The 27,552-nt window shown below is 36.2% G+C and overlaps 1 protein-coding gene across 1 annotated transcript in view; it reads right to left on the bottom strand.

Moving 5' to 3' along the window:
* Window positions 1-27,552, bottom strand: part of myo3a (myosin IIIA) — a 112,627-nt gene that overhangs the window by 40,799 nt on the left and 44,276 nt on the right. The window contains exons 5-10 of the mRNA XM_058766092.1: window positions 19,559-19,663; window positions 19,356-19,455; window positions 11,005-11,081; window positions 7,711-7,856; window positions 1,424-1,489; window positions 941-1,096 (exon numbers count right to left, since the gene is read on the bottom strand). Coding sequence (XP_058622075.1) covers window positions 941-1,096; window positions 1,424-1,489; window positions 7,711-7,856; window positions 11,005-11,081; window positions 19,356-19,455; window positions 19,559-19,663 — 650 coding nt within the window. The remainder of the gene's footprint in view (window positions 1-940; window positions 1,097-1,423; window positions 1,490-7,710; window positions 7,857-11,004; window positions 11,082-19,355; window positions 19,456-19,558; window positions 19,664-27,552) is intronic.

Below are 27,552 nucleotides of genomic sequence, written 5' to 3'. Positions count from 1 at the left end.
CAAGCGAGGACAACAGCGAAAATGACAGATCATGGAAATGAATGTTATGTTCCAGGCTGTGCAGGGGATGTGAAGTGCAGTGATGGGTTGGTGTCTGTATTCAGAAAGGCACGGAAAGCAAATAACGTTTTCTAATAAAATAGAATCTCGAAAGCGAAAGTGAAAGTAAAAAGCGATTGTGCATTTGAAAGCAGTTTCAGTGCCCCGCATATTATAGCGGCTCCCTGATGCCCGCATTTTATACACAGTATAATTACCCCACGATATAACTGCGAGAGAAAGTACTGAAATATATATTTTCCTCCCTGCATTTCCTTCCTGCTGTGTGAGCTACTGAAATGAGCCGCACTGTGAAACAGCCAATCAGAGCAGAGCTCAACATTATTATTCATGACCCTTCCAAATAAGCCAATAACAGACCATTTCATTCTAGGGAGAAATCCTAGGGTTGTAAATGCACATGTAAAAGAGCTCTGGAGAATTTTTGCCCTTAACTAAGCAACATACCTTCTATGTAGATATCAGAGAACAATTTAAAATATTGTATCAAAGCATTCTATGGCACCTTTAAACTTTAAATGTAATGTTGAATAATGCACTACAGTTAAAATTATAATCAGCTAGTTAATTGTACCCAGTTACAGCATGAAAATATTATTAAAACAATGAGTTCAAATGAACTTTAAAGTAAAACTTTTAAGAAACATAGTAATGAAAGTGTACTTTCTTTAATATGGCTGGAGGCTTCATGTCATGTGAGTAAATAGTTTTAAACAAATCTGTTAAAAGTACTATTCATTTCTGTAAGGGTGAAACATTTTAGTGAAAAAGTATCCTTTAAATTGTAAAAGTTAGAAAGTTCAAATTAAAACTTGTGTAAAACTCAAACACATTGTATGACTCACAGACAGCACCAGAGCTGATATTTGTGTTTAACTACCTTGTTTTCTCGATAATGCCAATTTGCTGGTTGAGGTCAATTAGCTCCATCAGCTGCTTCTGCAGCGTCTTCTCTCGGCCCACAATCTGTTTGATGAAGACATGCTGAAGAAGGTCAAACACATTTGGCCTGAGCTCAAAATCCTTTATCAGACACCTGAAGGGGACACAATCAAAAAATGGGAGAATGTTCAAGATATCACATCAAATGGCAACTGATAAGGACCAGATTCAGGAAAAACACAAACAAGCTAAAGGTTGTTGAGATGAATTCAGTTACAAACAATGTTCTGGTAAAACAGCAGGAGGATAATTAGAGTATGATGAGGCATTATGAGACACTGAGGTATGGCTCTTTATGAGAGTAATTAACCTACAAAAGCAGTGTCAAAAAGAAAACTAACAAAACTTTAACAACCAGCAAACTTTATATTTGCCAATGTTGTACATATAAATACAATTACATTTAACCTGCGTTACTCACTTGCATACAAAATCGTTAAAATCGTTTGACCAGAGCTCTGGCTGGTGTAGGGTGGGTGGAGGATTTCTGTTCAGAGAAAAACAGATAAACAGACAAAGATAAGTGTGAGAGAGCAATGAGGAGACAACTGCTCAGCAAATTGATCCCATGCATTCATTTCAAAGGCACTCCTCACTTGATAAGATTATTAGATTACTGCCTAAAATTGTCTGTTGTTTAGATGAATCATTTCAAGCAGACCATATAGAGTATGCAGACAGAAAAATGCCTACGTATATACCAAAATGCATACCTGCATATGCTATAAAAGAGACTGTGGCAAGTTGTCACTTATGGAAGAACTGTAATTCAGTATTATTTAGCTCCACCGGTTTTTAGCATTGCGCTCATTGTCTTCTGTCTTCCGTTTGTATTTCCACAATGTGAAGGTAAGGTTGTATGAATTTAAGAATGAACCACTCGTTATAAAATCGCCCGTGTCTACTGACATTTGTTATGATAGCCATCTTGAACATTACAATGCTCACAATAACTTTTGTTAACTCTGCAATCAGTAAATCCACTTCACCACACTGTAAAAAGTGATAAATTGACTTAACTTAAAAAAATTTAGGAAACCCGTTGCCTTAAAGTTATTAAGTAATAATAATAATAAAAAAAAAAATGTTTTGAAATGAATTGTTAAGTTCACTTAACTTTTTTATTTTTTTATTATTATTTAATTAATTATTTTAAGGCAACGGGTTTCCTCAAAATTTTTTAAGTTAAGTCAACTTATCACTTTTTACAGTGCAGCTAATTACTGCACTGTAAAAGTAATGCTACAGATTTACCGCAACAAAAAAAAAAAAAAAAAAAAGACAGAAAAAAAAAGATTTTAAAGATTTTTCTCTGGCCCATAAGTTGTTTGGCCCATTGGTCTATAAGGTTTTTGGTTTAAAGGCCAAAATAATAATGAACACTGTAAAAAGTGATAAGTTGACTTAACTCAATCACTGCAAAAAGTGATGTTGACTTAATTGGTTTTTTTTAAATTGAGGAAACCCGTTGCCTTAAAATTTTTAAGTAAATGATAATTAAAAAAAAAAAAGTTAAGTGAATTGTCAAGTTAGCTTAACTTTTTTTTTTATTATTATTATTATTTACGTAATCATTTTAAGGCAACGGGTTTCCTAATTTTTTTTAAGTTAAGTCAACTTATCACTTTTTGCAGTGAACAGGAATAATAATAATTAATAATAAAATAATACATTATTATTATTATTATTATTATTAAAATTCTGCTTTTATTACATTATAAACACTGAACTAATCAACAAAGAAATATTGCAATAATATAATTTATTTTTAAATAATTTAAAACAACTGTAATATATTCAATATTTATATAATTATTTATAGCTGCCTAATTTACTTTTTTTTCCAAAAGTAAAAAATATAGACGTTTTATTTTGATGGAAAACATGCTCCTAATTTGATAAATCTACTGGGTCTGTATGAATCATACAAATTGAATATTTTGGTTTTCTCTTGTGATCAATGTTGGTTTTAGACAACTAGCACACTAGCACTTTTCTGTTTGATTATTTTAGTTTGTGCTTTTTTAAATTTAGTTGTAAAGCCGCTATAGCCCATAATACACTTTAAATAGGTTTATGTTATGAAACATGGCCTGTTTGTTACTTTAGGTACTATTTAATTTTGTTATTATTATTATTATTATTATGCATTCTTCTTAAATCCATACCAATAAACAGCCAGTTTCCAGTTTTACAGTTTATCTCAAATGGAGTGACAACCTGCCCCACTGCAGGCTAAATGAACTGTATCTTTTTTCCCGGGTAATAACAGTGGAAATATTTAACATGGTTTTGTATTGAAGATATTAAAGTTTATGGCCATGAAGAGAGAGAGAAAAAAGGCTAAGAAATATTCAACGAGGTAAAAACAGTGACAGCTATCCCTGATCTCCTTTGTTTTTGTTTGAGGTTGCATGAGTGAAAGTGAAATTTTCAGTGAATTTGTGCTCATGTGAAAAAGCTTTGTCCGTGAAGGCTGCCAAAAAGCTTTTCCCTGTAAATGTAGATAAGTAAGCAGATAGACACTTAACGGTGTCACAGAGGACCTGACAAGCGTTCCCTGCAGTGGAACAATAGAGCTAATTAGCCATCATTTGGTGTCCCGGTGAAGGGGGCTATTAGCAGAGGGAGAGCAGGGTTGAGGAGGTGTACTGCAGCCCAACGGCTAGCGCGTCAGGAGCGTGCTCTGGGCCTCTGACAGCGATTAATTACCCTAATGGGGGGGCATACATCTCTGCTTATCACACGCTGCACCCCACACAAACAGCGGGTGTCAGACGCTTACATGGAAACGGCTAGAGAAACGCTTGGACTACTAAAGTCCATCCTTATCAGAAAACGCAGCAGCAAAAAATAAAAGATTACAGATGAAAACAACAAGCCTTCTGCAATTTAAAGCACATTGTTAAGAGCACAGCATTCAAAAACCACAAGACAACAACAATAACGTGGGCTGGGATATGTTTTGTTCTGGTAATTTATGTCACTAATAAAAGCACCAAATAATCAACAAAGTACACAACTATACAAAAGACTGGGTTTGGTAAATAATAATAATAATAAGTTTTATTTATATAGTGCCTTTCCAGAGCTCAAGGACACTTTACAATAAACATCAGAAATGGGAGGAAAACATCAAACAGTAAACAGAAAGAAAAGAACATCAGAAATCCAAAGAGTAATATACAACATAAGACAGAATAAAACTAAGAAAGATAACATTCTGAAAACAAGTGAGTTTTGAGCAGCGATTTGAATTCAGACAGGCTATTGGCAAGACAGATTGATCTGGGTAGAGAGTTCCATAATTTAGGGGCAACAACACTGAATGATCTGCCCCCCATGGAAGAGAGGCGATATCGAGGGATGGCGAGAAGGCGAGAATCAGAGGACCGCAATGAACGAGGTGGAGAATAGAGGAGGAGCAGATTGCAAAGATAGTAAGGAGCCAGACCATTCAAAGCTTTAAAAGTAAGCAGGATAATTTTAAACTTGATACGATAGGCCACTGGTAGCCAATGCAGATCCGCTAGAATAGGGGTGATGTGGGCTGAACGCTTAGTGCGAGTGAGAATAAGTAAGATTTGATTTGAGTCAGATGGTAAGATTTTTTAATGTTTTTGAAGGAAGTCTCTTATGCTCACTGTTTTCAACACTGATAATATTTTTTCTTGAGCAGAAAATCCACATATTAGAATGATTTCTGAAGGATCATGTGACATTGAAGACTGGAGTAATGATGCTGGAAATTTTGCTTTGCATCACAGGAATAAATTACATTTTAAAATATATTCTAATAGAAAACATTTATTTTAATGTTTGTGTGGAAACCATGATGCATATTTTCATGATTCTGTGATGTATATAGAACCGCATTTATTTGAAATACAAATCTCTTGTAATTTTATCATTTTTTACATAATTTTGATTGCACCGAATTAAATTGAATTAATTAATAAATGAATTAATTTTTAAATCTCACAAAAATTTGAATCGCAAGATATAAACATAATTGCGGCTGACTTTTTTCTCATAAATCTGAGTTTACATCTCACAATTCTAAGTTTATATCTCACAATTCTGACTTTTTTCCTCAAAATTCTGAGTTTACATATTGTAATTCTGTTTTTATTTGTTTCCACTATGGAATAAATAATTTAAAAAAAAGGTAATTGTGACTTTTTTTTTTTAATCTCTTTTTCTTGCAAGTTTATATCTCTCAGAATTGCAAGAAAAAGGTCTGGAATGTGAGATAAAAAGTCACAATTATGTATTTGTATTCTTTCTTTCTTTCTGTTGTGGCAGAAACAGGTTTCCACAGTACAAAGTATTTATATTTTAATGAAAGAATTTTCCTGCCTTTTGTGTTGTTATATGTTAAAAATAACATTTTTGGTCTATTTTCATCCATTTACATGTCAGTAGCATATTCAGATTATGTATCATCTCTCTCATTGGATGTGTTAATTTCTGGTTTATTTTGGCTCTCAGCTCTTGTCCGCTGACTAAATATGTGTATTCCTGTCTGTTGGTGGCAGGGGGGCTGAACGCAGACACGTTGTGCCCAGGGCTCGATGCTTAGTCTGGCCTAATCTGGGTCACACAAATGTAACACCAAATATGCCATCAGCATGTGCCACTGGCCTAGTACCGTTCACTGAGCACATACCAGCTCTCAAACCCTACAGCGTCAGAGTCATACCAGATCTCCTCTGATTCTACCCAAGGCATAATCATTCAGCACAAGAGACACAAGTTCAAATCTGGCTAATAGTGAGAGTGATTTATCTACAAAAAGACTCAGATTTTGCAATAAAAAAATTGCCTCAAATATTTAATTTTATACATTTATAGTTGTTTTTAAATAAATAAATAAATAAATATGTTTTATATACATTTTAATATTAATATGTAACCTAAAATATTCTTAAATATAGAATAACACTCAAAAGTTCAGGGTTAGATTTGACCCTGAAATGCTTTTATTCAGCAAGAATGCATTAAAATGATCAAAAGAGACAATAAAAATACTTTTTTTGTTTCTGTTTATCAAAGAATCAAATGTTAAAATATATTTAAAATATATATTAAAGTAAAAATTGTTATTTTAAATTGTAATAATATTTTACAATATGACTATTTTAAAGGGGTCATATTTCTTTAGTGTGTTATGTATCTGACAATTTTGTGAACCTAGGAGAGTACGAGGCTGGCTGTGCACAAAGGCTATTTCTAAAAAAAAAAAAAAAAGGTCAATTCCGACTTTGCTACGACAATCTGGTTCTTCTGAATCAGCGACTGTAATTTTGTGTAGTATTTGCTATTGACTGTTCAAATGCGGAGTTATGCGCAGTGTAGAGTAACACTTTTTTTGTGTGTGTGTGTGTGTGTGTGTGAGAGAGAGAGACAGGGTCACATCACAGTGGAGTCAGCTGTCTTAAGCGTGGCTTGTGTGCAAATACATACGAGCTTCATTGCTGTGTCTGTCACGCGACTCTGTTCCCCTCTCGGGCTTGAACTGATGGTAAAACTAAGGACATTATTAACTATCTTTATATTTAATTTGAAAGCTGAAGCTCGCGATTATGGTAAGGGGCGTTTGTGACGCCGACACGTGCTTGTGGTGTTCGGCCAATCACAATGCACTGTGTCAGCTGGCCAATCAGAGCAGACTGCGCTTGTCGGAAGGAGGGGCTTTGTAGAAAACAATGCGTTTGAGAGAGGCGGGTCATAGAGGAACTACAATAATGTACAGTTTTTGAAAAATAATGTGTTTTTTGAACATTAAAGCATGTCAACATATTATGTTACACCAAACACACAAAATAATGATCTTTAAAAAAGCATCATATGACCCCTTTAAATATATTTTTGATCAAATAAATGCAGCTTTGGTGAGACTTTTAAAAACATTAAAAATCTTACTGACCCCATGCTTTTTAATAATAATGTAGATCTAAATATAAAAATAAATCTTGAGTGAAATATTTTGAGAACATTCAGATTTGAGATTCTAATAGCTACGTTCCAGTTTTGTCACATTGCATTACTCATTCTCAGCCTGGACGGGTGCGGGGGGTGTAAGGTGTGTTTTTTCTAATAAGAAGGAAAGAGAACACAAGAGAGACCCAACAAAGACAGCCTGCAGTGTGTACATGAGCAGTCAGAAACATTACCACACCGCTCTGTGATTATACCCACCACCCCCACCATTGACTGCAGTCAGAACACCACTGCTCTGACAGCACAGCGCTCAATGGACGGATGCTATCTCTCTGTGTGTGTGTGCATGTGAGGTATATTAGAACACAAAAGTGCTGCACCATCAAGATGACACTAGTGATAACTGTTTCTGTTCTGAGCCTGAAAACAGTAAACAATCAAATTTCACCTTCAGACAGGTGGATGGAGAGAAAAATCGCTTGGTCTCTTTCTTGTCTCCACAAATATACATGCATTTCAAGAAACTGAAGTACATTTAAGCTGCACTAAAAAAGACCTAAGAATGAAACCAGCCTGGCTTCTGACAGCTCCAAGGCCCAAGTAAGCAGCAGTGCCATCCATCAGCATGCTAAAATCACAAATTATTCCATATACTGACACAAACCTGACCTAGTGGACTGTGAGGTCTTTTTGAATATTTTGTAGAGTAGTCATGCAAATCTGTGTTTGCGTACAACAAGTGTCAAACAAAAATGAGGGCATCACCTTGGAATTTTGAAGAGAGCTCTCATTGGATGAAGATCAGCAAGGGGTGGGTCTCCATCACCCAGCTCTATGGCCGTGATACCCAGAGACCACACGTCACAGCGCTCGTCATACGTGGAGTCCAGCTGCTGCTCACACGCGATGACCTGGTCAAATACACAGTAAATACACAGTCATTACTGAACTGCAAATGTTTATAACGAACACTGACTGCTGAACAGTGTCACCAGAGCACAGAAATATCTGTTGAACAAAGTTGTTATGTTTACTGATTATAATCTGACTGACAATAAATAAAAAACATGAAAAAAAAAATTACATTCATCGAACGGCAAATTTTTGTTACTTTTTAATTTTTATTTTTCAGCTGATTCTCTGTGTGATTGGCTGGTCAGTCTCATGTTTTGCTGATTCTGAGTCGGTCCGTTTTAATGTTTTTTGATCAGCATAATTGCAATGTGACACTGATTTTATACAAAAGTAGTTCAATAAACAAGAAGTTAAAATTAAGTGACTTAAATTTTAGACATGATATTGACTGTTTTTGCTTAATTTCGCAAATGAAAATAATTCCAAAGCCATCCCCATTTTTGAATGAATCGAATGAGTCAATGGTTCATTAACCCATTCAGTCACTTGCCTCATTTCTGATGTTTGCCTTGTCCAAATACCCACACTTGCGATCTTGGCCACTTGAGAGTGTGTGTACGCGACAGGAAGTAAGTGCGCAAGACTGTCCCAGTTCTTAAAAATGGCAAAGCACAGTGCCCTTAACGCACACTAAATCCACACCATCAAGAATACTGCTCCGGAGCACTATTCGAGGCTTAGTGTATCCCATCATGCATCATATTCTGGAAATAAATCGTGAGACTTTTTACAGAGATCTCGCGAGAGGTCACGGAAAACTTTCCAATGTAAGTTAAATATTAATATAATAATTAGATATTACATATAATTTGGTAGAAAAACAGTGTTTTACATTTTACTGGTGCAAAGATGAGTAGTGGTGATATTTATTTTGTACAACATTTGTAACTGCTTAATTAGAAGCACCACAAATTAAAATTTTGTCATGTTATAGCGAATACTGAGCAGACATTTAGCAGTTGATTTTAAAATGCTAAGTATTTAAAATTAAAATAAAGCTATGTAAACACTTGCATTTTTACAACACTATAAGTGTGTCCCATCTGGTAATGAAAAGTTCGACACACACTTGTGGTCTTCATGCTCACTTGAACACTTGGGCCAAATGCATCATATAAGTTGTCAAGTGCAAAGACTGCAAGTATAAGGCATTAATCAGACATTTGAATGAATCAGTTGAATGAATGACTAAATGACTCACTCATTGAAACAATCATTTGCCGCCACCTACTGGTGGTTTGGTTTCATATTTAATGTATCATTGCATTTTTCCAACCTGTCCTCCAACCAATACGCCCTGAAATACGACCCATCAGAGCGAATGCTACAATTGCGCCCCTATCGGCAACAGGACATTTTCATATTAATGTTTTGTATTCTTTTATCTGGGTCATGGTTCGGCTTTCGTGTAGCTTGATTGGTAGAGCATTGCGTTATACGACGATATGTAATTACGCGATCATGGGTTCGATCCCAGAGAACGCACACGCTCATAAAATGTGCACTAAAAATCATGATTTTGCATGATTCCTGTAAGGGGTAGGTTTAGGGTAGGGTTAGGTGTGGTCATTCGCATTTAATTAGCCACCTAGTAAAATATGTGCGAATACTGTGAGATCGGTGTAAAAAGTCCACATATTGCATTTAAATAAACACGCATTTTGATTGGTAATGACAGTCATACGTCATTTCATGACGACAGACGCAACACGAGACTGTCATTATTTTTACGCGCGCTAGAGGGCGCTTAACTTTAAAACGTAAATATAGGTCGTAATAAGGGCTTGCACAAACGACCTATAGGGTCGTTTTTTGTTGGAGGACAGGCCCAGCATTTCTTCTTTGTATGCAAAAAATTAAAAATAAATAAATAAATAAAAACATTAATCTTGTCACATTATTTACGGCACCACAGATTCATCAAACAGTCTGTGTAAATACATCTAATGCTTTCATGTTTCTTCTGCAGTACAAAGATGGAGTTCGTTGATACTGATTCGTTGAAGGGTAACAACTCTACAGTGTCTTATTATTCTAACTAACTGAAAAGAATTTGATGTGAAAGATGACACATACATTTAATAAGGTTAGGGGAAATTTATAAACAGTGGGAAATGGCATCTGTTTTGTTATATACAACATATACAACAACTCATTTCTACCTCTTTCCAGTCACAGAGTATTTTATTTTGAGAGTTGTTTAAGTGAGAGAAGATACTGTATTGCAACTTAGTCCAGATTGGGGAAATTGTAATGTTTAACAATTTATTTTGTTATGCATTTTTTTTTTATTATTATTGATTGAAAAAAGCAGATTTTTGTTTTGTATATGCTGTCAGTTTTAGTTCTTAGAATGAAAAACAGAATCTGCAAAAAAAAAAAATATATATATAAAAAAAATCAGAAATCGGAATTGACCAAGAAAATTGCAATTGGAGCATCTGTAGTTGTAATACTACACAAGCAACTGAAACTGGGACCTTATAGTGCAGAATAATAATAGTTTAATAAAACAGAAAACACAGAATAATATTACACACAGTAAAAGTATGTTGATTTTATATTTATTTAAAATATAGAAGATATAATTTAAGAGAGAGAGAGAGAGAGAGAGAGAGAGACTAAGCAGGGATGAGAGAAATATAAATCTGCTATAATAAATCTAAGCAAAAGAGCTGCTAAAAAAAAAGTTTAGTTTAGATCAGTTTAGATCTCTACATTAACCTATAATATTGTACCGTAAACTTTATGTGGATAAACCGCAGAATGGAATACAGGTGGTCTTACCTCAGAATTAGAAACACAGATAAACTGTCCAGCGTCTTTAGTATTTAATCCATGCGATTAGTACAGTAATGAACCTAGAATGTTCCCCACAGATGTGTAGAAGTCTAAAAGTGCACTAATAATAAATCTCTGTTTGTGTTTTGATTGTATTGACACCTAGGACAAATTGAGGCACGTATGCCTCAATACCCTTGAGTCATATGAAAATTTTGACTACGACTCTCAAAACAACTTCAGAGCTGTAGTCCTCCTCGCCTGTCTCAAATGGAAATCTTATGGAAAAACTAAGTAAACAAAAACATTTGCAGCCCACAAAGTCACCTCCATGCTTTGCAAACTACTTGCCAACAGTCCTACCTCAGGGGCCATCCAGAAGGGCGTTCCGACCGAAGTGTTCCTCCTTAGCCGGGTGTTGGTAAGCTGGGCTGATACCCCTGATCAGAAGAAGAAACCAACAAAACATCATGTAAGGTAGTTATCCGTACAGATTCAATGGATGGCTTCAGGATTCAAGGAATGTCTTTGGATTGTCTGTACTGGTGTTTAGCTGAGTGGCAATGGAAACACAATTTGAATAGAAATCAAACAAGGTCACAAAGAAAAAAGAACGTGTTGTCTTGGATGCAGTGATCATAGTAACCCAGCACTGACCCATGAGCCTTCTGACTGAGTGTCAGAAGTCATTATTTACATAAAATCTTCACTTTTAAATCTGATTTAAGGGCTGTGGGTCACCCTTCACTGTCACTGTAAAAGCAGAACAATATGATGGAGAGTAAAGGAAGGATTTTCAGATTTTTGGGGTTCCTTTAAACAAGTACAATTTACATAAGAAGCTAAATTATGTAAGATATCAATATTCATTTTCAGAGCAGCTCACTTGACTGAAGGAAATAATGGTGCTTGCAAGGCTATACAAAGAGAGTGGTTAGGTGTTAAATATGGTAAACTAAAAGAAGTAACACTAAATTAACTGGATTTATTCAAGTCAAAAATATTTTTACTATCACTGATTAATCATTTAAAACCTAAACATATTAATTTGCACCACCAAAACTATATAATATGGGTTAAATCAAGTAGAAGTAAAATTTAGTAACAATTGCAGGTTACCACTTTTCACAGTGCAAGCTTTTATGGTGAGGTCAAATTTGCGTGAAAAAACATTGCACAGTTCACACAGAACTCACACCTTGGGAAATCTATTTGAGGAAATCCTGCACCTTAGTTTCCTATTGAAATAACTGGATTTGGCTTGATGTGAATATGATAGATTTGAAATTTGAGTTTTTACATTTTTAAACATTTTTGTTTTTACTCTTCTTATTCTCATTATAAAATGAATGATATTAGTTGTAAATGCTATTTTAACTAATTCAAGACTGAATTTTGAAAGTATTGTACTTGCTTACTTTAAAAGAAATCTCAGCAACATCAATGCTATCATCATAATACTTACATTTGAAATCTGATTGGTCTTTCTTATATCAGTTTGCATACTGAATTGCGACTGGTCTTTTCTATTTTGCATCTATGTAAATATCTATAGTCTGCAACATCTAAATAGTCTAAAACCTAAACTTACCTAAAACACTATTCTTTTCCTTCAGAAAATGCAAATCTAGTGCCATTTGTTCTAAGCACAAACTTCTGTACATGTAAATATTTTTCCTGGGAAACAAGATATTAGAAAATTGGATTTCTGCTGTGACGAAACACAAATTCAATTAAAATCTGTAAATCAAATAGAATCTGAAATGTTTAGATTACAGCAGATTATGTTGTGCTGCTAAATTTAACTATGAACTATGAAAAATGTTTTTAAATGAATCTTCCATCAGTTTCTGATCGGATTAGAGCTATTGAACCACCAGTAAACAACCCATTCTTGGCAGTATCAAAAAAGGATTTGTTACATTCATAAGACTCACAAACACATTAAATCCCTACTACACCAGAGACAAATACAGAAACATGGATTCACATATGCTGTGGGCTGTAAATGGACAACAGACAATAGATGTATTGAAGAATAACAGTTAAACACACATACATACACACACACAGCACTAAACAGTCTCCTGCGGCTGTTCCCTTTCTGCTACATTAGATCTGGACAGGGCCCCGGGGCCAGTCTTAATAATCATCAGAGATAACACTGCCAATTAGAATATTCATGACAAAGCCACTAAAGCGTCCTCCCCATTACCCCCGCTTCCTCTCGCTCTTTTTGTCTAATAATGCAGTTTTTTTTTTTTTTGTTCAGATGAGTCAGTGTGGGGGCTTTATCTGTTCAGCATAGCGTGAGCCCCTTCACACGGATAATGCATTAGCCCTGCGTGACTCTGAGCGCTCTGAGACGTGGGCACGTGGAACCTCTGCATACAGCCGCGGTCCGACAGCCACCCACTCGCCGTGGCTCTATTCCTGACAGTGGGAGACAGATATCGCCCCCAGCACGTCTCCGACCAAGCACTCAACAATGCACTCTTTTTGGAAAAATTAGGTTGACAGGGTAAACGGAGTGATGTTCAAGTGAGGTTTGTGTGGTTTGATGCAGACAGAGAATAGAAAAGAATTAATTCCCTGCTTTCACTAAATGTTTGAGTTAAGGCATCAAGCAATACCTTCTCAAATAAATGAATGAATGAATGAATGTTAATTTTGTAAAAATACATTTTCTAAATTTTAAGAAGGATATACAGTCAATTATAAAATGGATAGTTGTAATACCGAATGCTGATTGGTAAAATAACAATTTTCACTCCGAAATTGCTAGTTAATTTCACCAATAATTACAAAAGAATGGCAAATATCACGTTGAATTAAAAGTGAAATTTTGAGGTAGAAAGAGTGAAATAGAATTTTCTTGTAAACCATACTCCAATAATCTTTATTTATTTATATTTATTTATTAATTAATTTTTTTTATCAAAAATTGTTTAATACAGTGTACCATAAAAATTTAATTCAGCATAAAATGAAAATTTATACCTTCTATTTTATGTCTTTCCTTCTTTTAAATAATGTTTTGACCTTGTGATTTTTAATCAAGAAGTCATATCTCAATCTTCCAGTGAAAATGACAGACTTCTCTCTGGTGATGTATGCAGGATTTCTCCAATCATATCATCCGCTTAAACCCCGCCCCTTTCTTATAGTCTTTTATGCAAGTTAGATTCAGATCTGCCTCCATCCAATCAACAGTCGATACATAGAACAGAGTCCCCGCCCTACGTCTTTTTCTTTCTCAATTACCCATTTCACTACGATGTATACGTCACAGTACGAAAAAAAAAAGAAAAACACATTCAAACACATTTCTTTAAAATTATAAATGAATGAATAAACAAACAAATAAATAAATAATCTAAAATCTGAGTTGTACTGAGGCACTTACAATGGAAAAAATGGGGAAAATCTGTAAATGTAAAAATAAATAAATACTATTTCAATAGTATAACCACAAGACACAAAACAATAGTGATTTTAGTGTGAAAAAAATCACTAGTATTTTCTGTCTAATATTGTATATTATAATAGCTATTAGGCCCTCAAGGATGTGCTGTATTGTGAATATAGTCATAGCTGAAGTGGTTTGCATGCCAAGCCTAACAATGATGTTTAACTAACTCTTAACTATATTCAAAACATAACACTGCCTCTCTTACCTTTTGGCTGAATTGGTCATATTCATAACTGTTTTTTCACACTTTGATAACATCGGCTAACAAGCTAGTTGTTGATAAAATAATAATCTGGCAAACAGAAAAACATGCTAAAAATATCATACTTGAAAGGAAGATGATGAAATTCTATGTTGTATTTTTAAGATACAATAGGTATGACATTCATTTTTTTAGGTTCATGACTCTTGTCAGCATATGACAAAACCAGTCATAAGGGTCAATTCTTTAAAACTGAGATTAATCCATCCTCTGAAAGCTGAATAAACAAGCTTTCCATTGATGTATGGTTAGTTATGATAGGAGAATATTTGGCCAAGTTACAACTATTTGAAAATCTGGAATCTGAGGTTGAAAATAAATCTAAATAAAATCGCCTTTAAAGTTGTCCGAATTAAGCCCTTAGCAACTCATATTACTAATCCAAAATTAAGTTTTGATATATTTATGGTAGGATATTTACAAAATATCTTCATAGAACGTGATCTTTACTTAATGTCCTAATGATTTTTGGCATAAAAGAAAAAATTATATTTTGACCCATACAATGTATTGTTGGCTATTGCTACAAATATACCTGTGCTACTTAAGACTGGTTTTGTGGTCCAGGGTCACATTTTACTATTAGTATAAAATCTGATTGTTCAACTCCATATGAATGCAGTGTCCTTCAAGCCCTGTCTGAAATGAAGATAGGGTACATTATTTGGTTATTAAGCTTCCATAAATGATATGCAAATTGGGAATGATTTGTTTGGATCAGGAAAGAAACCACTCCATGGTTTAACAAACGTGACTTTCTGTGGCAGGACATAAGGCCTTAATGTTTTGAATTTATTTACTTAGAAAACTTTAATGCCACAGCTCAGTATAGTTTCTAGTGAAGGTCTTGGAACTATAGTGCCATCATTTGTATACAACCTTGAGAGGGAGAATGTGTCATCAATAGTTTTGGTCCAAGAGAAATATTGCACTTTTTAAATATGTATATCTGTTAAAAGTTTATTTTGCCAACCGTCTGGGATACATATGGCCTCAATTAAAAGCTAGAAATGAAAGATTTTTCATGAGGCCTTTAAAGCCTTAAAGACCTTTCAGAAACATGTCTTTGTGTCAAGCTCTAATGCCACATTACCATTTTGCATGTATGCGGTTGCATTAACACTAAGCAGCCACTCTGCATGTGCTGCTTATGTAAATGCTTAATGTTAAATTACGCAGATTTGAAAACCATATATTTTGAGCACTGGGGTGTTTATGGGAATGTTTAGTCTATGTTGAAACAATGACAAATCCAAGACATTCGTATACTCAAACACTACAGAGAGAGAGAGAGAGAGAAAGAGAGTCAAAACTAGTATTGATATGAGTATGAGTATGACATTGCATCTCAACAACTTGTTGACAACTTAGCGTTAAATCACCATTCAACTGACTCACACCACCACCACAATGCCGTATATTGGACTGCAGATACATACTAATTTTTCAATCTGCTACGTTACTGACTGTACTGACAAACTATGCTACGCCATCTGCTGGTAGTTTTAGGTTCTTCTTTAGAGTATCATTTCATTTCTTAAAAATAAATAAATAAATTCTGTTACTCACCCTCATGTTGTTTCAAACCTAAGAAGGTATTTTGAATACTGTTGGCAACTAAGCTGTTTTCACTATGGTGACTTTCATTGCATGAACAAAAAATGCTGAGATTTTTCTGATTAATTCAGGAATTATCTTCTTTTATGTTCCGTACTTTATGTTAGGCCACTGTAGCCTAAACATTTAACACAATAATAGGTTTAAATTATCTTTTGGGGGTATTTTCACAGCCAAATTTAGTTTGCGATTAATTATATTAATTAATCGCGGCACCCTGTAATTAATTAGATTACAAATTTTAATCGATTGACAACCCTAATTTAAATACATGACATGCCTGTCAAAAGTTTCAGTTGAACCCCACTCTCTCATGTACGCAAATATGACAGTTAGCGGAAGCTAGAGATCACGGTTTATATATAGATATTTTTACAAAAACGCATCAATTCACTTCAGGAGGCCTTTATTAACCTGCCGGAGCCATGGGGAGTACTTTTTATGATGTATGCACTTTATTGGACTTCTATTGGACTATTGAATCTCAACAGCCATTCATTGCTATCATAAAGCTTGGAAGAGCCAGGACATTATTTTAATATAACTCCACTTATATTTGTCTAAAAGAAGAAAGTCATACACACCTAGGATGGCTCGAGAGTGAGTAAATCATAGGGCAATTTTCATTTTGGGAACAAGACCAAATATGGACACAAGAGGCAGGAACACATGACACACACGACAGAGGACTGACATATATACTTTTAAATTGTATTTCCATAATATTAATTCTTTTTAAGAGCATTTCTAAGTGTACTTCTTTTTCACAAAAGCTTATACCTGGAAGACTCTTTTAACAACCACAAACATGATTTTGTTGCCATCATGTTATCAAGCGCAAGAGTATGTTAAAGCAATTTAGTGCATAACTGGGCACATGCAGAACCCCTGAACCCTTCAAAGCAGGCCATAGTGATGCTCTGTACACACTGCCTGCAATTCTATTGGTCACATTTCTGTGATGTCACTGAGGAGCTCAGTCAATGTCCTTGACAAACTCTGACAGAAAGCTCTTTCTGCTGACAGCAACTTTTCTACAGCAGTTTTGAGTTTCTGGCATGACTCATCACTCTATCACGCTTTCTCTTTTCTCTCTCCACCTCTCCTGTCTCTCCATACGCCCATCCCCCTTCCCCTCCCTAAAACAAGGAGGATGTCCCGTTATCTCCTCCGTCCCTTGGATGCAGTCGACTAATTATGGGCTTTATGTGTCTCTGCTCTGGGGCTGATACCCCTATGAGGGGGGCTTTGAGGGGTGGGAGGTGGGGGGCAACTATCTCCTCTCAGGGGCTAAATGCGGCCTAGAGAATAACATAAGAGGAGATTACATTTAGAGTGGATTTTAGGCTGGAAATTAATAGTGAAGGGGGTGAAGGGAACGTGCGGAGCATAGCAAACATTAGTCTGTGCCATATCACAAAAGCCTACGATTGGCTGTTTATTCCCAGGAAAAACATTTACTGGCTTTCTAAAGGTTTATAAGCTCTTGTATATGGCTGTTCTGGAAGAAGCTCTTAAAAATACTCCACTTACTGCCGCAATGAAAAGGCCACACGTTTTTCATAAGTAATAGAAAGAGGCATTCAGGAATAGTCTGCTTCACTGTTGTATTTATGCTTGGGAATCAAGAGCTGGTTATATTTGGAGCTAGTATAATTTTTAAGGGAATAACCGTTTGATTTTTACATTTTTTTTTTTATGACATTCGGTTCAATGAATGGTTTTGGGACATCTGCAGTTTTTCACAGATGAGGACAGATTCATTTATTACAGAAGTAATAAATTAAGAGAGGCAGTGTTGTATTGTGAATATAATGAAACATAAAGGTTGTGGTTAGGCACATCATACTGCCTTAGAAAACGTGATTTCATTATTTTTATTATTATTATTTTTTTTCATATACAACTAAACTAAACCCCAAGTATAGTATATCTGGTATATGGTAAAGCTTCTAGATCCAATAAATATAATTTGGACATTTTATTCAGTTATTTTTATGTTTGTTTGTTTGTGCATGCTAGAATTGTGCAACAATAAAATAAAAAATAAATTCTCATTTACAGGGGTTGGCATATGAATGTGTGTATTTACAGTACCACAACATTTTTTTTCTCATTTTATTTGGAACTTAATAAACACAAACCAGATGATGTTTATTTATAGCAAATAAATGATGAATCTGGTGCCAATGCACAAACAGTTTTACATTATGCAACACCTGAGTTACATTATAACACGAATAATGACTCAAATTGGATGAACCATATTCAAAGCCACTGTAAACTATTTTATTTATTTTAGTATTATTTAAGTTATATTTAAGTACATATTAATATTTTGAATTCACTTTTATTTTGTATTTTCAGTTTTTGTTTTAATTTTAGTTTGTTAAGATATGTTTTTGTCATTTTTTTGTATATATATATTTTTTGTTTTGTTTATATATACTGCTATTTAGCTTTGTTTTATATTTATTTTATTTCAGTTTTTGTTGAAGTAATTTTAGTACTTCAACTTCAACTTATTTTATTTCATTTAGTTGCCAATTCTAATTTTTGTTTAAGCAGTTTAAGTTGAAAATTTGTAATATTTATAACATACATGTATAAATATATTTAAAAAAATCTGCTTTATTTCAATTGTTGAAAATGATTTTAATAGTTTTAGTCAACAATAGCAATATATAACATATAAACTATATATAAACTGTAAACAAGTAAACATTGTATTTTCACATTACTTGACATTTCTTCACATTCTCTTATGTAAATAATATGTACCCTACAGTCCTGCCCATCGAGTGCCAAACAAATATATTTAATATACGGTAGTGGTATAGGAAAATCGCTACCAGTTGACACATTTCTACCTTCACACAGTACATAACTTGATACCATTTACACAAGCAGCTTAAAGTGGTGAATAGTACTCTTAATGCAACTGTTAAAAATCATTAAGGTGAACTAGAATCAATAAATCCTTTATGACTGCATCTCATCATGCAGCTCTGTTTTAACACTTTATTTAAGAGAGCTTCATTTGGTTAAGAAAAGCTAGAAGCAAATCATTGAATGCAGACAATATCCTCTGTCCCAATGACATGATGATAGACAGGGGCTATAATGCAAGTGTGTTAGACATCCATCATCACCGTACATGTAAATGCACTGCTCTTGATGAGAAGAAATAAGTGCTATTCAATTAGCACTGAAACGTTCACGTGTAATGGCTTTGACCCATGTATAAAACACCGTTTTCCAGCTACTGTTCTCTCTCTCACACACAAGCACACACACTCAATCATTCAGACTTTCTTTTTCACAGCCAGCAGTCCCTTCCCAATAAAAGAACAACTTCCTCACCGAAGTCAACCAGCTTGATTCCTCCTCCTGTGGTGAGCAGGATGTTGTTGCCCTTGACGTCTCGATGGATGGTTTTATTAACGTGTAAATGCTGGAGACCCTTTAGAGACAAGAGCACATGTTACAGACCTAAACTCACTGAAAGAATATATTTGTGTTAATATTTTAAAATATAGAGGATCGGCACTGGTTTTGGATTTTACCATGAGAGCTTCATGTAGGATGTAGGCTATGATGGGTTCCTCCATGCGATCTCCTCTTTTCAGCATACCTTTAGCCAGATCTGTGACAGACCCTCCGTTACACAACTGCAAACAATTACATGAATACATGAAATACATTCAAATACAACATTCATCCAAAAAAAAAAAAAATGCAAACAGAGTGCTAATACAATATTCATACAAAAAAAAAAAAACCTTTTATCCAAACATATAGAGAGCAATCTGTTATATATGGTAATAAAACCTATAGATATATATGGTAATACAACCTGTTCTGGTAAAATAATAATATTAAAAATAAATACTTAAATAAGATAAAAATAATATATAAATAAATTCATGAATTAATTAAAAACAATCAACCAGTTATGGTAATAAACCCTGATTCCGCAAAAATAAAATAAAATAAAAAGACATTTATGCAAACAGAGAGTAACCTATTATATATGGTAATATGTGCGGTTTCTAGAAAAAACAAACAAAACATTTCTGATAAAAGAAAGAAAAAAAAAACATTTTATGCAAACATACAGAGATCAAGTTCAATCAATCACTAAAAAATAAATAAATAAAGATAAAAAGGTGAAACAAACATTCTAAAGAGCATTTGCTTTTAAAAGGCCTCACGTTTCAAATTTTTCATGACACTTTCAACACTACAGTGCAACTATTTTCCCCTTTCATTATGCAGACCTAGAAGGTCAAATAACAGGTTCCTCATGGAAATGCTGAAATTTACAGAGGAACATTTACAAAGATTGCAGCTGTTTGTAATGTCCAGAGAGATTTTAAATAGTGCGGGATCGCATGCTTAAAATGCAATTTTCCATTGCATTACAAAGTCTAACCCACAGTTTGTTAAAGCAACAGAATCCTATAAAACTAATTAAGGGTTGATGCTGTGGTTATGATCAATGCTAAATGCTTGCCTTCAGTCAGAGGACACAGAGGTAAAAATGGTTCTTTTTTCTGAGGCAAGCCCTCTTGAAATTACATAAAATTGTCTAGCATGTTGCCAAGGCAACAACAATACCCTCTTATTTAGAGCCATTTAAATCGACCAAAGGCAAACACGGCTGTCTTTGGCCCGCTGCTATTGAAATGGGACAAAATGTTTTATGAATGCTTTGACAGTCTCTTATTCACAATATCCCAAAATCTATTCTCTTCTATTTTGCTGAAAGAAATAGAAATACAGAGACAGAGATGTGCACCTTGTAGTTTAAGAAAAAAACATGTCTAACCAATAAAGAAAAAAACAGCAAATTGCCTCTAACATTACTAATGCAACCAATTACAAATCCTTTGAAAACAATCTGCTTGATCCGGCCTTTCAGCAGAACACTGAACACTTCAAAGGGAACATCAATGACTCACATCACTTTATGTCCCGAGAGGCCATTTACATTTTCAAATACATTTACTTCTATTTCCAAGACTCATCCCAAGGGCTTCGGATGGGTGGGTGGATAGACTTGATTTCCCTGATTACGCATAAAGCTCAAACATCTGCAGAACTGAAAATATGTAAAGCTGAATTGTGTCATTTCTGTGTCACTATAGCAGCACCAAACGGAACTGCAGCAATAACTGCATTTCTGCATTTTCTGAAATGTGAGAGAGAGTGTTGGCAAGGAGTTGCTATGGTGTTTTGAGCTGTTTTAGCACATTGCTATGTGAATGCTAGGGTGTTATGCACTGATTGTTGGTGGGAGGTCAAATATAATATGTATGATATTCAATTTCCGTTTTATATTGTCTGCTAGAGGAAAACTGTATTCGATCCAATTTTTGTAACAGCACCCCACTGAGGCAATTTGAGGTATCATTTATGTCTGTAGCACAAACCTGTGGGGATTTACATCTCAAAATGTAGCACTTGGTGGTCATTCACACAAAATACATTTATGTGTTTTAAAACACAAAGTGCAGAGAAGTGGAACAGAAAGAAATGCAAGATCTAGAGATGCATTTATTTATTTTTTTTAAATTGAACTTCTTTGAACTTGAGCACTGTGTTTGTAGAATGCTGTGACAAGCACAAGAAGATGTGATGTACAAGTGCAGTGGTCAAACATGTCTGTCTAGTGCATGTTTACATAAAAAAATAAATGACGGAAAATCAGTGCATTGAAAGAAAAATGTGGTCTGTGTGAATGGACTCTTTTTGTTTGTTAAAAACAAAGACTAACAGCACAATTGCGACTGTGATTGTTCAATAAATTAAATAATATTACTTGCATTTTAGACACATAATTGTGAGTTGCTTTGTCTCTTTTTGCTTTGTCAATTAAAATATTTAAAAAACAAACTCACTGCAGACTGGTTTTCATGTGTCGGAGCAACTCTCAGTAGTGAAGTTACAGCTCAGAATGAATCAGTGTTTTTGAACAAGTTGGCTGAATGATTCAATGACTCATTCAAAACGACATCTGTCGCCATCAACTGGTGTAGTGATGAAACCATCAGAATGAGTCATTAATAACCACTAAACGCACTTACTGACAACAACTTGAGGCCATCACGAAATCTGCATGGGGAAATATTTTGCGCACAGTTCCAGAATGCCTGGATTCCTATTGAAATGACTGGATTTTGTTCAAGAAAATTCCAAGAGCAATGGTAAATTCTCTGCATATTTGCTGAAAATTAACTCACCCTCAGGCCATGCAAGATATAGATGAGTTTATTTCTTAATCAAAACACGATTTTTTGAGAAGATTGAGAAAGCAAGACACTTGCTCACCAATGGACCCTTGGCATTGAATGGGTGCCGTCAAAATGAGGTACAGCCTGCATGTTTGTAAGAAACAAATCTATCATTAAGGCAATTAAACTCCAAACTGTAGCTTCTGGCCAAAATATGAACCCATAATTCATAACAATGCTTCCTCGAGTGAAAAGCCCCTCCCCTTTTGTCCTGTAATCCACAGACATATTTGTTTAGGTGCTTGATCTGTGCATTTTTCTATCCTGATTCAGACAACTTTTTGCTTCACAAAACATTAATCGATGGACTGGAGTCGTGTGGATTACTCGTGTGTGATGTTTTTATCAGCTGTTTGGACTCTCATTATGACGGCACCCATTCACTGCAGAATATCCATTACTGAGCAATTGCTATAATGCTAAATTTCTTCAAATCTGTTCTGATGAAGAAACAAACTCATCTTGGATGGCCTAATTTTTGGGTTAGCTATACCTTTAACAAAGCTCTGTCTCACTCTCTGCAATACATTTAGAAACACTACTAAATTTTGTTTACCTCTTTCCTGTCTTTTTTTCTTTCATAACCCCTCTCAAAAAGGGCAACACAGCATTCAATTTAACTTGTTCTGGACGTCCAAGTTTGGTAAATGGTGGGCTGAAAGGGTCATTTGTCATTGGGCTGAACAAGAAAGGTGAAACGTAGACACTTGAACAAAAAATGTTTGTTGATGGGTGTGAAATGGAGTATTCCCACAGCTCCGGGCCCATTTTAAAATCTCATTATTATTGTGCCAGAGGGGCCTTTGGCATCTTAGCACACCTTCCTGTTTCAGTACTGTTTACCAAAGTTAATTGAGTTAACTGCAGGGAGCTGCCCATTTCATTTATAGCTACAGTACATGCTTCAGAGTCAAGCACAGAGGCGGCAGCAAACATGTTCTTCATTTGAGTTGCTGATGCAGGTGTAATTGGTAATCAGATTGTTCAATAAAACGAACCCTTAGTCAATATGGACTCAAAAATGCACTCTACACTCCTAAAAATGAAGGTTCCAAAATAAGTTTTTCATAGTTATGCCACAGATGTACCATTTTGGGTTCCTTAAAGAACCCTTCAGCAAAAAAGTTCTGAAAAAAAGCCATTTTTTTCTTAGCATTAAGAACATTTTAATAATCTAATAAACCTTTTTTCAACTACAAAGAACCTTTAGAGCAATGGAAAAGTTCAATAGATGTTAAAGGCACTCATAAATAACCTATATTTTATGTGTGTGTGTCAATGCGCTCCTGGTCTTATTTTTTACCTCACAACAAATGCCATTGTATCACACTTAAAACACAATCATTCGCAATATTCACAATTACAAAAGAAAACAATTATGCCAGCACGAAAATCACAGACATAAATTATCCAAAGTTAGTTTGAATCTCAGTTCCTACTGTTAAATTTGTACAGTGCTTCCATGAAGAGTAAAGAGCAAAGCTGACCTCATTACGTCATGATATCAGCCTGAGATCACCTGCCATCATTAAATTTCACCCTGACACCTACAGACAGAGAGAGTGAGACATTTATCTGACAGCAAGCAACTTGAATGTTTTACTAAACACTTCCTTCAGGTACTGCAACATTAACATCCAGGTTCAGGTCTATTCAGTGAAGTCATCAAAAGTGCCAGACTTTTTTTTCTTGCTTTACCAACAAAGACAACGAGAGAATCAGTAGCTGTATGGATGTAGAGGCAGAAAAAGTTCTGAAGAAACAGCGGTGAGAAAACAGCAGTTAAGAAAGCATCCGATCATAGTAATTCGGCAGTCAAGTCAAGTCATATTTAATTATATAACACTTTATACAATAAGTTTCTTTACAATATTAAACATGAAAAAGTGTCATTGTTACTTTCAATTAAATTTACAACTTCAATTTGTACTATAAAGCAGGTCTCCTGTGTGTTCATGTTTTTACTTGCATCTAACCTGCACAGACAGACAGTTTACACTGGCAAGCCAATTCGAACTCCGAACTCAATTCGAAGTGTATATGGTTCTAACATACACCGTCTAGTGCTACTTGGACATGTCATCAGTGAAGAACCCAAGGTCAACAGGTGTTTCGGGTCTTTAATCAACAGACACCCTCGCCCGGGCAACCTTGCCGGGGGTGATCAGTCCCCAGCCTGTGTCCAAGTGGCATGCTACTTCATGGATCCCCCCTCCGGATCCACAGCCATCGTGAGGCTTTTTCGGCAGCCTGAGAGATGTTCTTTATGGCTCGTCTGCACAGTTGACCTTTAACTCCAAGGAGTTTGAGTGTTCGGAGACACGACTGTCCAGCAAAGCCCTGGCAACCGACCTCCACTGGCTCACTGCGTGCTTTCCAGCTGCCGCTCCTGCACTCCTCCACCAACTCCGCATACTTGGCTCTCTTGTGCTCATTTGCCTCCTCCAATCTGTCTTCCCAGGGGACAGTAAGCTCCACTATGACCACCTGCCTGGTCGACTCCGATGTTATCACCATGTCTGGGCGGAGTGAAGTTGCCGTGATGTAATTCGGGAACTTGAGCTGCCTTCCCAGGTCCACTCGAAGGTGCCAGTCTCTTGCATTGGCGAGGAGCCCACCTGGGGAGCGTGGCTGCTGTTGTGCCTTCTCCCCAGCTCTGACAAAGGACATGGTTCGCTTGGAGGGATGCTGACTCTTACTGCTCTGAATCGCTGCGGTGATTGTATCTGCCAAAGCCCTGAGGACCTGATCATGGCACCAGCGGTACCGCCCATCCCCCAAAGCCTTTGGACAGCAGCTGAGGATATGCTCCAGTGTGCTACTCCTTTGGCACAGTTGGCATGCTGGTGAGTCTACCAAGCCCCAGCGATGTAGGTTGGATGGACTGGGTAGAAGGTCATACACCGAACTGATGAGGAACTTAATGCGCAGTGGTTCAGAGCTCCACAACTCTGCCCAGGTGATCTTGCGCTGCTCTGCGTTCTTCCACCTAGTCCAGGCGCCTTGCTGTCGCATACCGACCATCTTGGTCAGGCGATCTTCCTCCACCTCTGCCCACACCTCATTCTGCACCAATTGACGCTTCTCCCTCCCTCTTGCTTTGTCATAGCATGGCTTAGAAAAACTGCCCAGGCCTGCACGTCCCACCACCACGTTGCCTACCAAGACACCATGCCTCAGCCGTACCTCTGCTCTGTCCACCGCTTTTTGTGCTTGCCACTTCCTTCCCGTCTTAACGCAGATTCCAGCTGAGGAGACTTTGGTGTCTGAGGAATCTCGGTACATCAAGACCTCCCGGGCATGTCATGGGTACCTCGTATACGAGAAGGGGCCAAAGAAGCCTCGGCAGGATTCCGTGCTGGTACATCCAGGTTTTATACTTTCCTGGAAGCCCTGACTTGTTGACTGCAGTGAGCCAGTTCGCCACGTCGTTCCTGGTTTGTTGGAGAGCGGCTGAGGCCTTCAAGCTCTTCCCCAAGCTCTTGACTGGTCTTTCTGTTACTGATGGAATTTGTGACCCCTGCAGGGTAAAGCGGAACCGGTCGGCCAATTTGCCTTTCTTTAAGACCAAGGACCTGGATTTGGCTGGCTTAAAACTCATCCTTGCCCATAGGATGAGACGTTGGAGCCCCTGAAGAAGCTATCTGCACCCTGGAACTGAAGCTGTTGTCACAGTTAGGTCATCCATAAAGGCTCTTATGGGTGGCTGCCGAGTACCAGATTTAGACATGGGGCCTCTACATTCCACCTCTGCTGATTTGAGGATCATGTTCATGGCTAGAGCGAAGAGTAGTACCGAGATTGTGCAGCCGGTAATGATGCCCTTCTCTAGCCGTTGCCAGACAGATGTTGCCGTTCCTGATGAAACTCTCAATCTGAAACTATTGTAGTAGTCCAGAATGAGGTTATTATATATTATGAAGTAGCCTATATGGAGACTTGGAACTTCATGAGTGCATGAGTTAAATGGACTACTTTTACGACCATTTTTGGAGCTAAATAGCCCACCCATTCACTTCAATTATATGTAAATATGAGTATGAACATTCTGCTAAACAATCTCATGCTGTGCTTCAAAGAAGAAAGAAATTCATGTTGGTTTAAAATGATGTGATAAAATCATTAATTCTGTACAGGAATTAAAAGCGGAACCTTTTAAATTAAACCTTTTCATTTAATTTCTTCCTGATATTGTTTTATTTTTAGACCGTATCACTCTGGATTACCTCAGGCTGCAGAGGATATGTTATTAATGTCATCTACTGACGTGTCATCAACATAATTCCTCACGTACGGATGAAAAGACTCAAGACTAATTCTGCCATCTTTCCTCAGCTCCCACTGCCAGCATGGCTGATGCCTTTCAAAGTCTTAACATGCAGGCTTAAAAAAGGGAAAAAAAGAAAAAGAAGCAGCAGCAGAAGAAGCTTTGATTTGCAGGTATACACTCTTAGGGCCAGATTTACTAAACAGGGCAAATTAGCACAAGAGCGCAACTCCAGAACAGCGCCGATGGGCGTGGACATTTCTGCAGGGTGATTTACTGACAATACGCAAATTAAAGAACACAGATGTAACATCTCATTTCCATAATGACCAAAGCAATCTACTAAGAGCAGCGTAAATTAGCGCAAGGATATGTTCGGATTCGGATAATGTGTTCTTCTGGCATTCCAAATAATTAATATGTGTAGAAAAAATTCTCTGTTCTCTGTGGTGCCTCCTCCTAGCAACAACAAATGCAGCCATTTCAAGTGCAAAATTGCTTAAGACATGCTTTTTTGAGCATTAAATAACGGCGCAAATACCAGTAATTTGACGAGCGCAAATGTTAGTAAATCGCGTTGCGTGATTCATTTTAATACTCCTCCCATAAATTTTGTGTCTGAAAGGGAAACTCCAACAAATGCATATTCAATAAGGTCAGGCGCAAAAATAACTGTGTCCACGCCTTTTCAGCGCAAATTCTTCACTGTGCATCTTTAGTAAATCCCGACGGTAATATTTTAACGCCAAAATACGGTTTGCACTGACGCAAGCTATTAGTAAATCTGGCCCATAAAGAGATAGTTCACCCAAAAATGAAAATTCTGTCATTATTTACTCTACTTCATGCCATTTCCATAAAAACATTAATCAATGCACACATAGGTTATGGCAAACCAAAACTCAAGCACGCTTGCTTGACGTTTGAGAACCAATGAGGTGGATTCTTGTGTGTTACACAGCACGTTTGAGCTTCTGTAAAAACCAATGAGATTTGT

The sequence above is a fragment of the Onychostoma macrolepis genome, chromosome 24 (genome assembly GCF_012432095.1).
Source record: "Onychostoma macrolepis isolate SWU-2019 chromosome 24, ASM1243209v1, whole genome shotgun sequence".
Lineage (NCBI taxonomy): Eukaryota > Metazoa > Chordata > Actinopteri > Cypriniformes > Cyprinidae > Onychostoma > Onychostoma macrolepis.
Note: the sequence above shows the minus strand (reverse complement) of the source record. Positions and strands in the feature narration are given on the sequence as shown.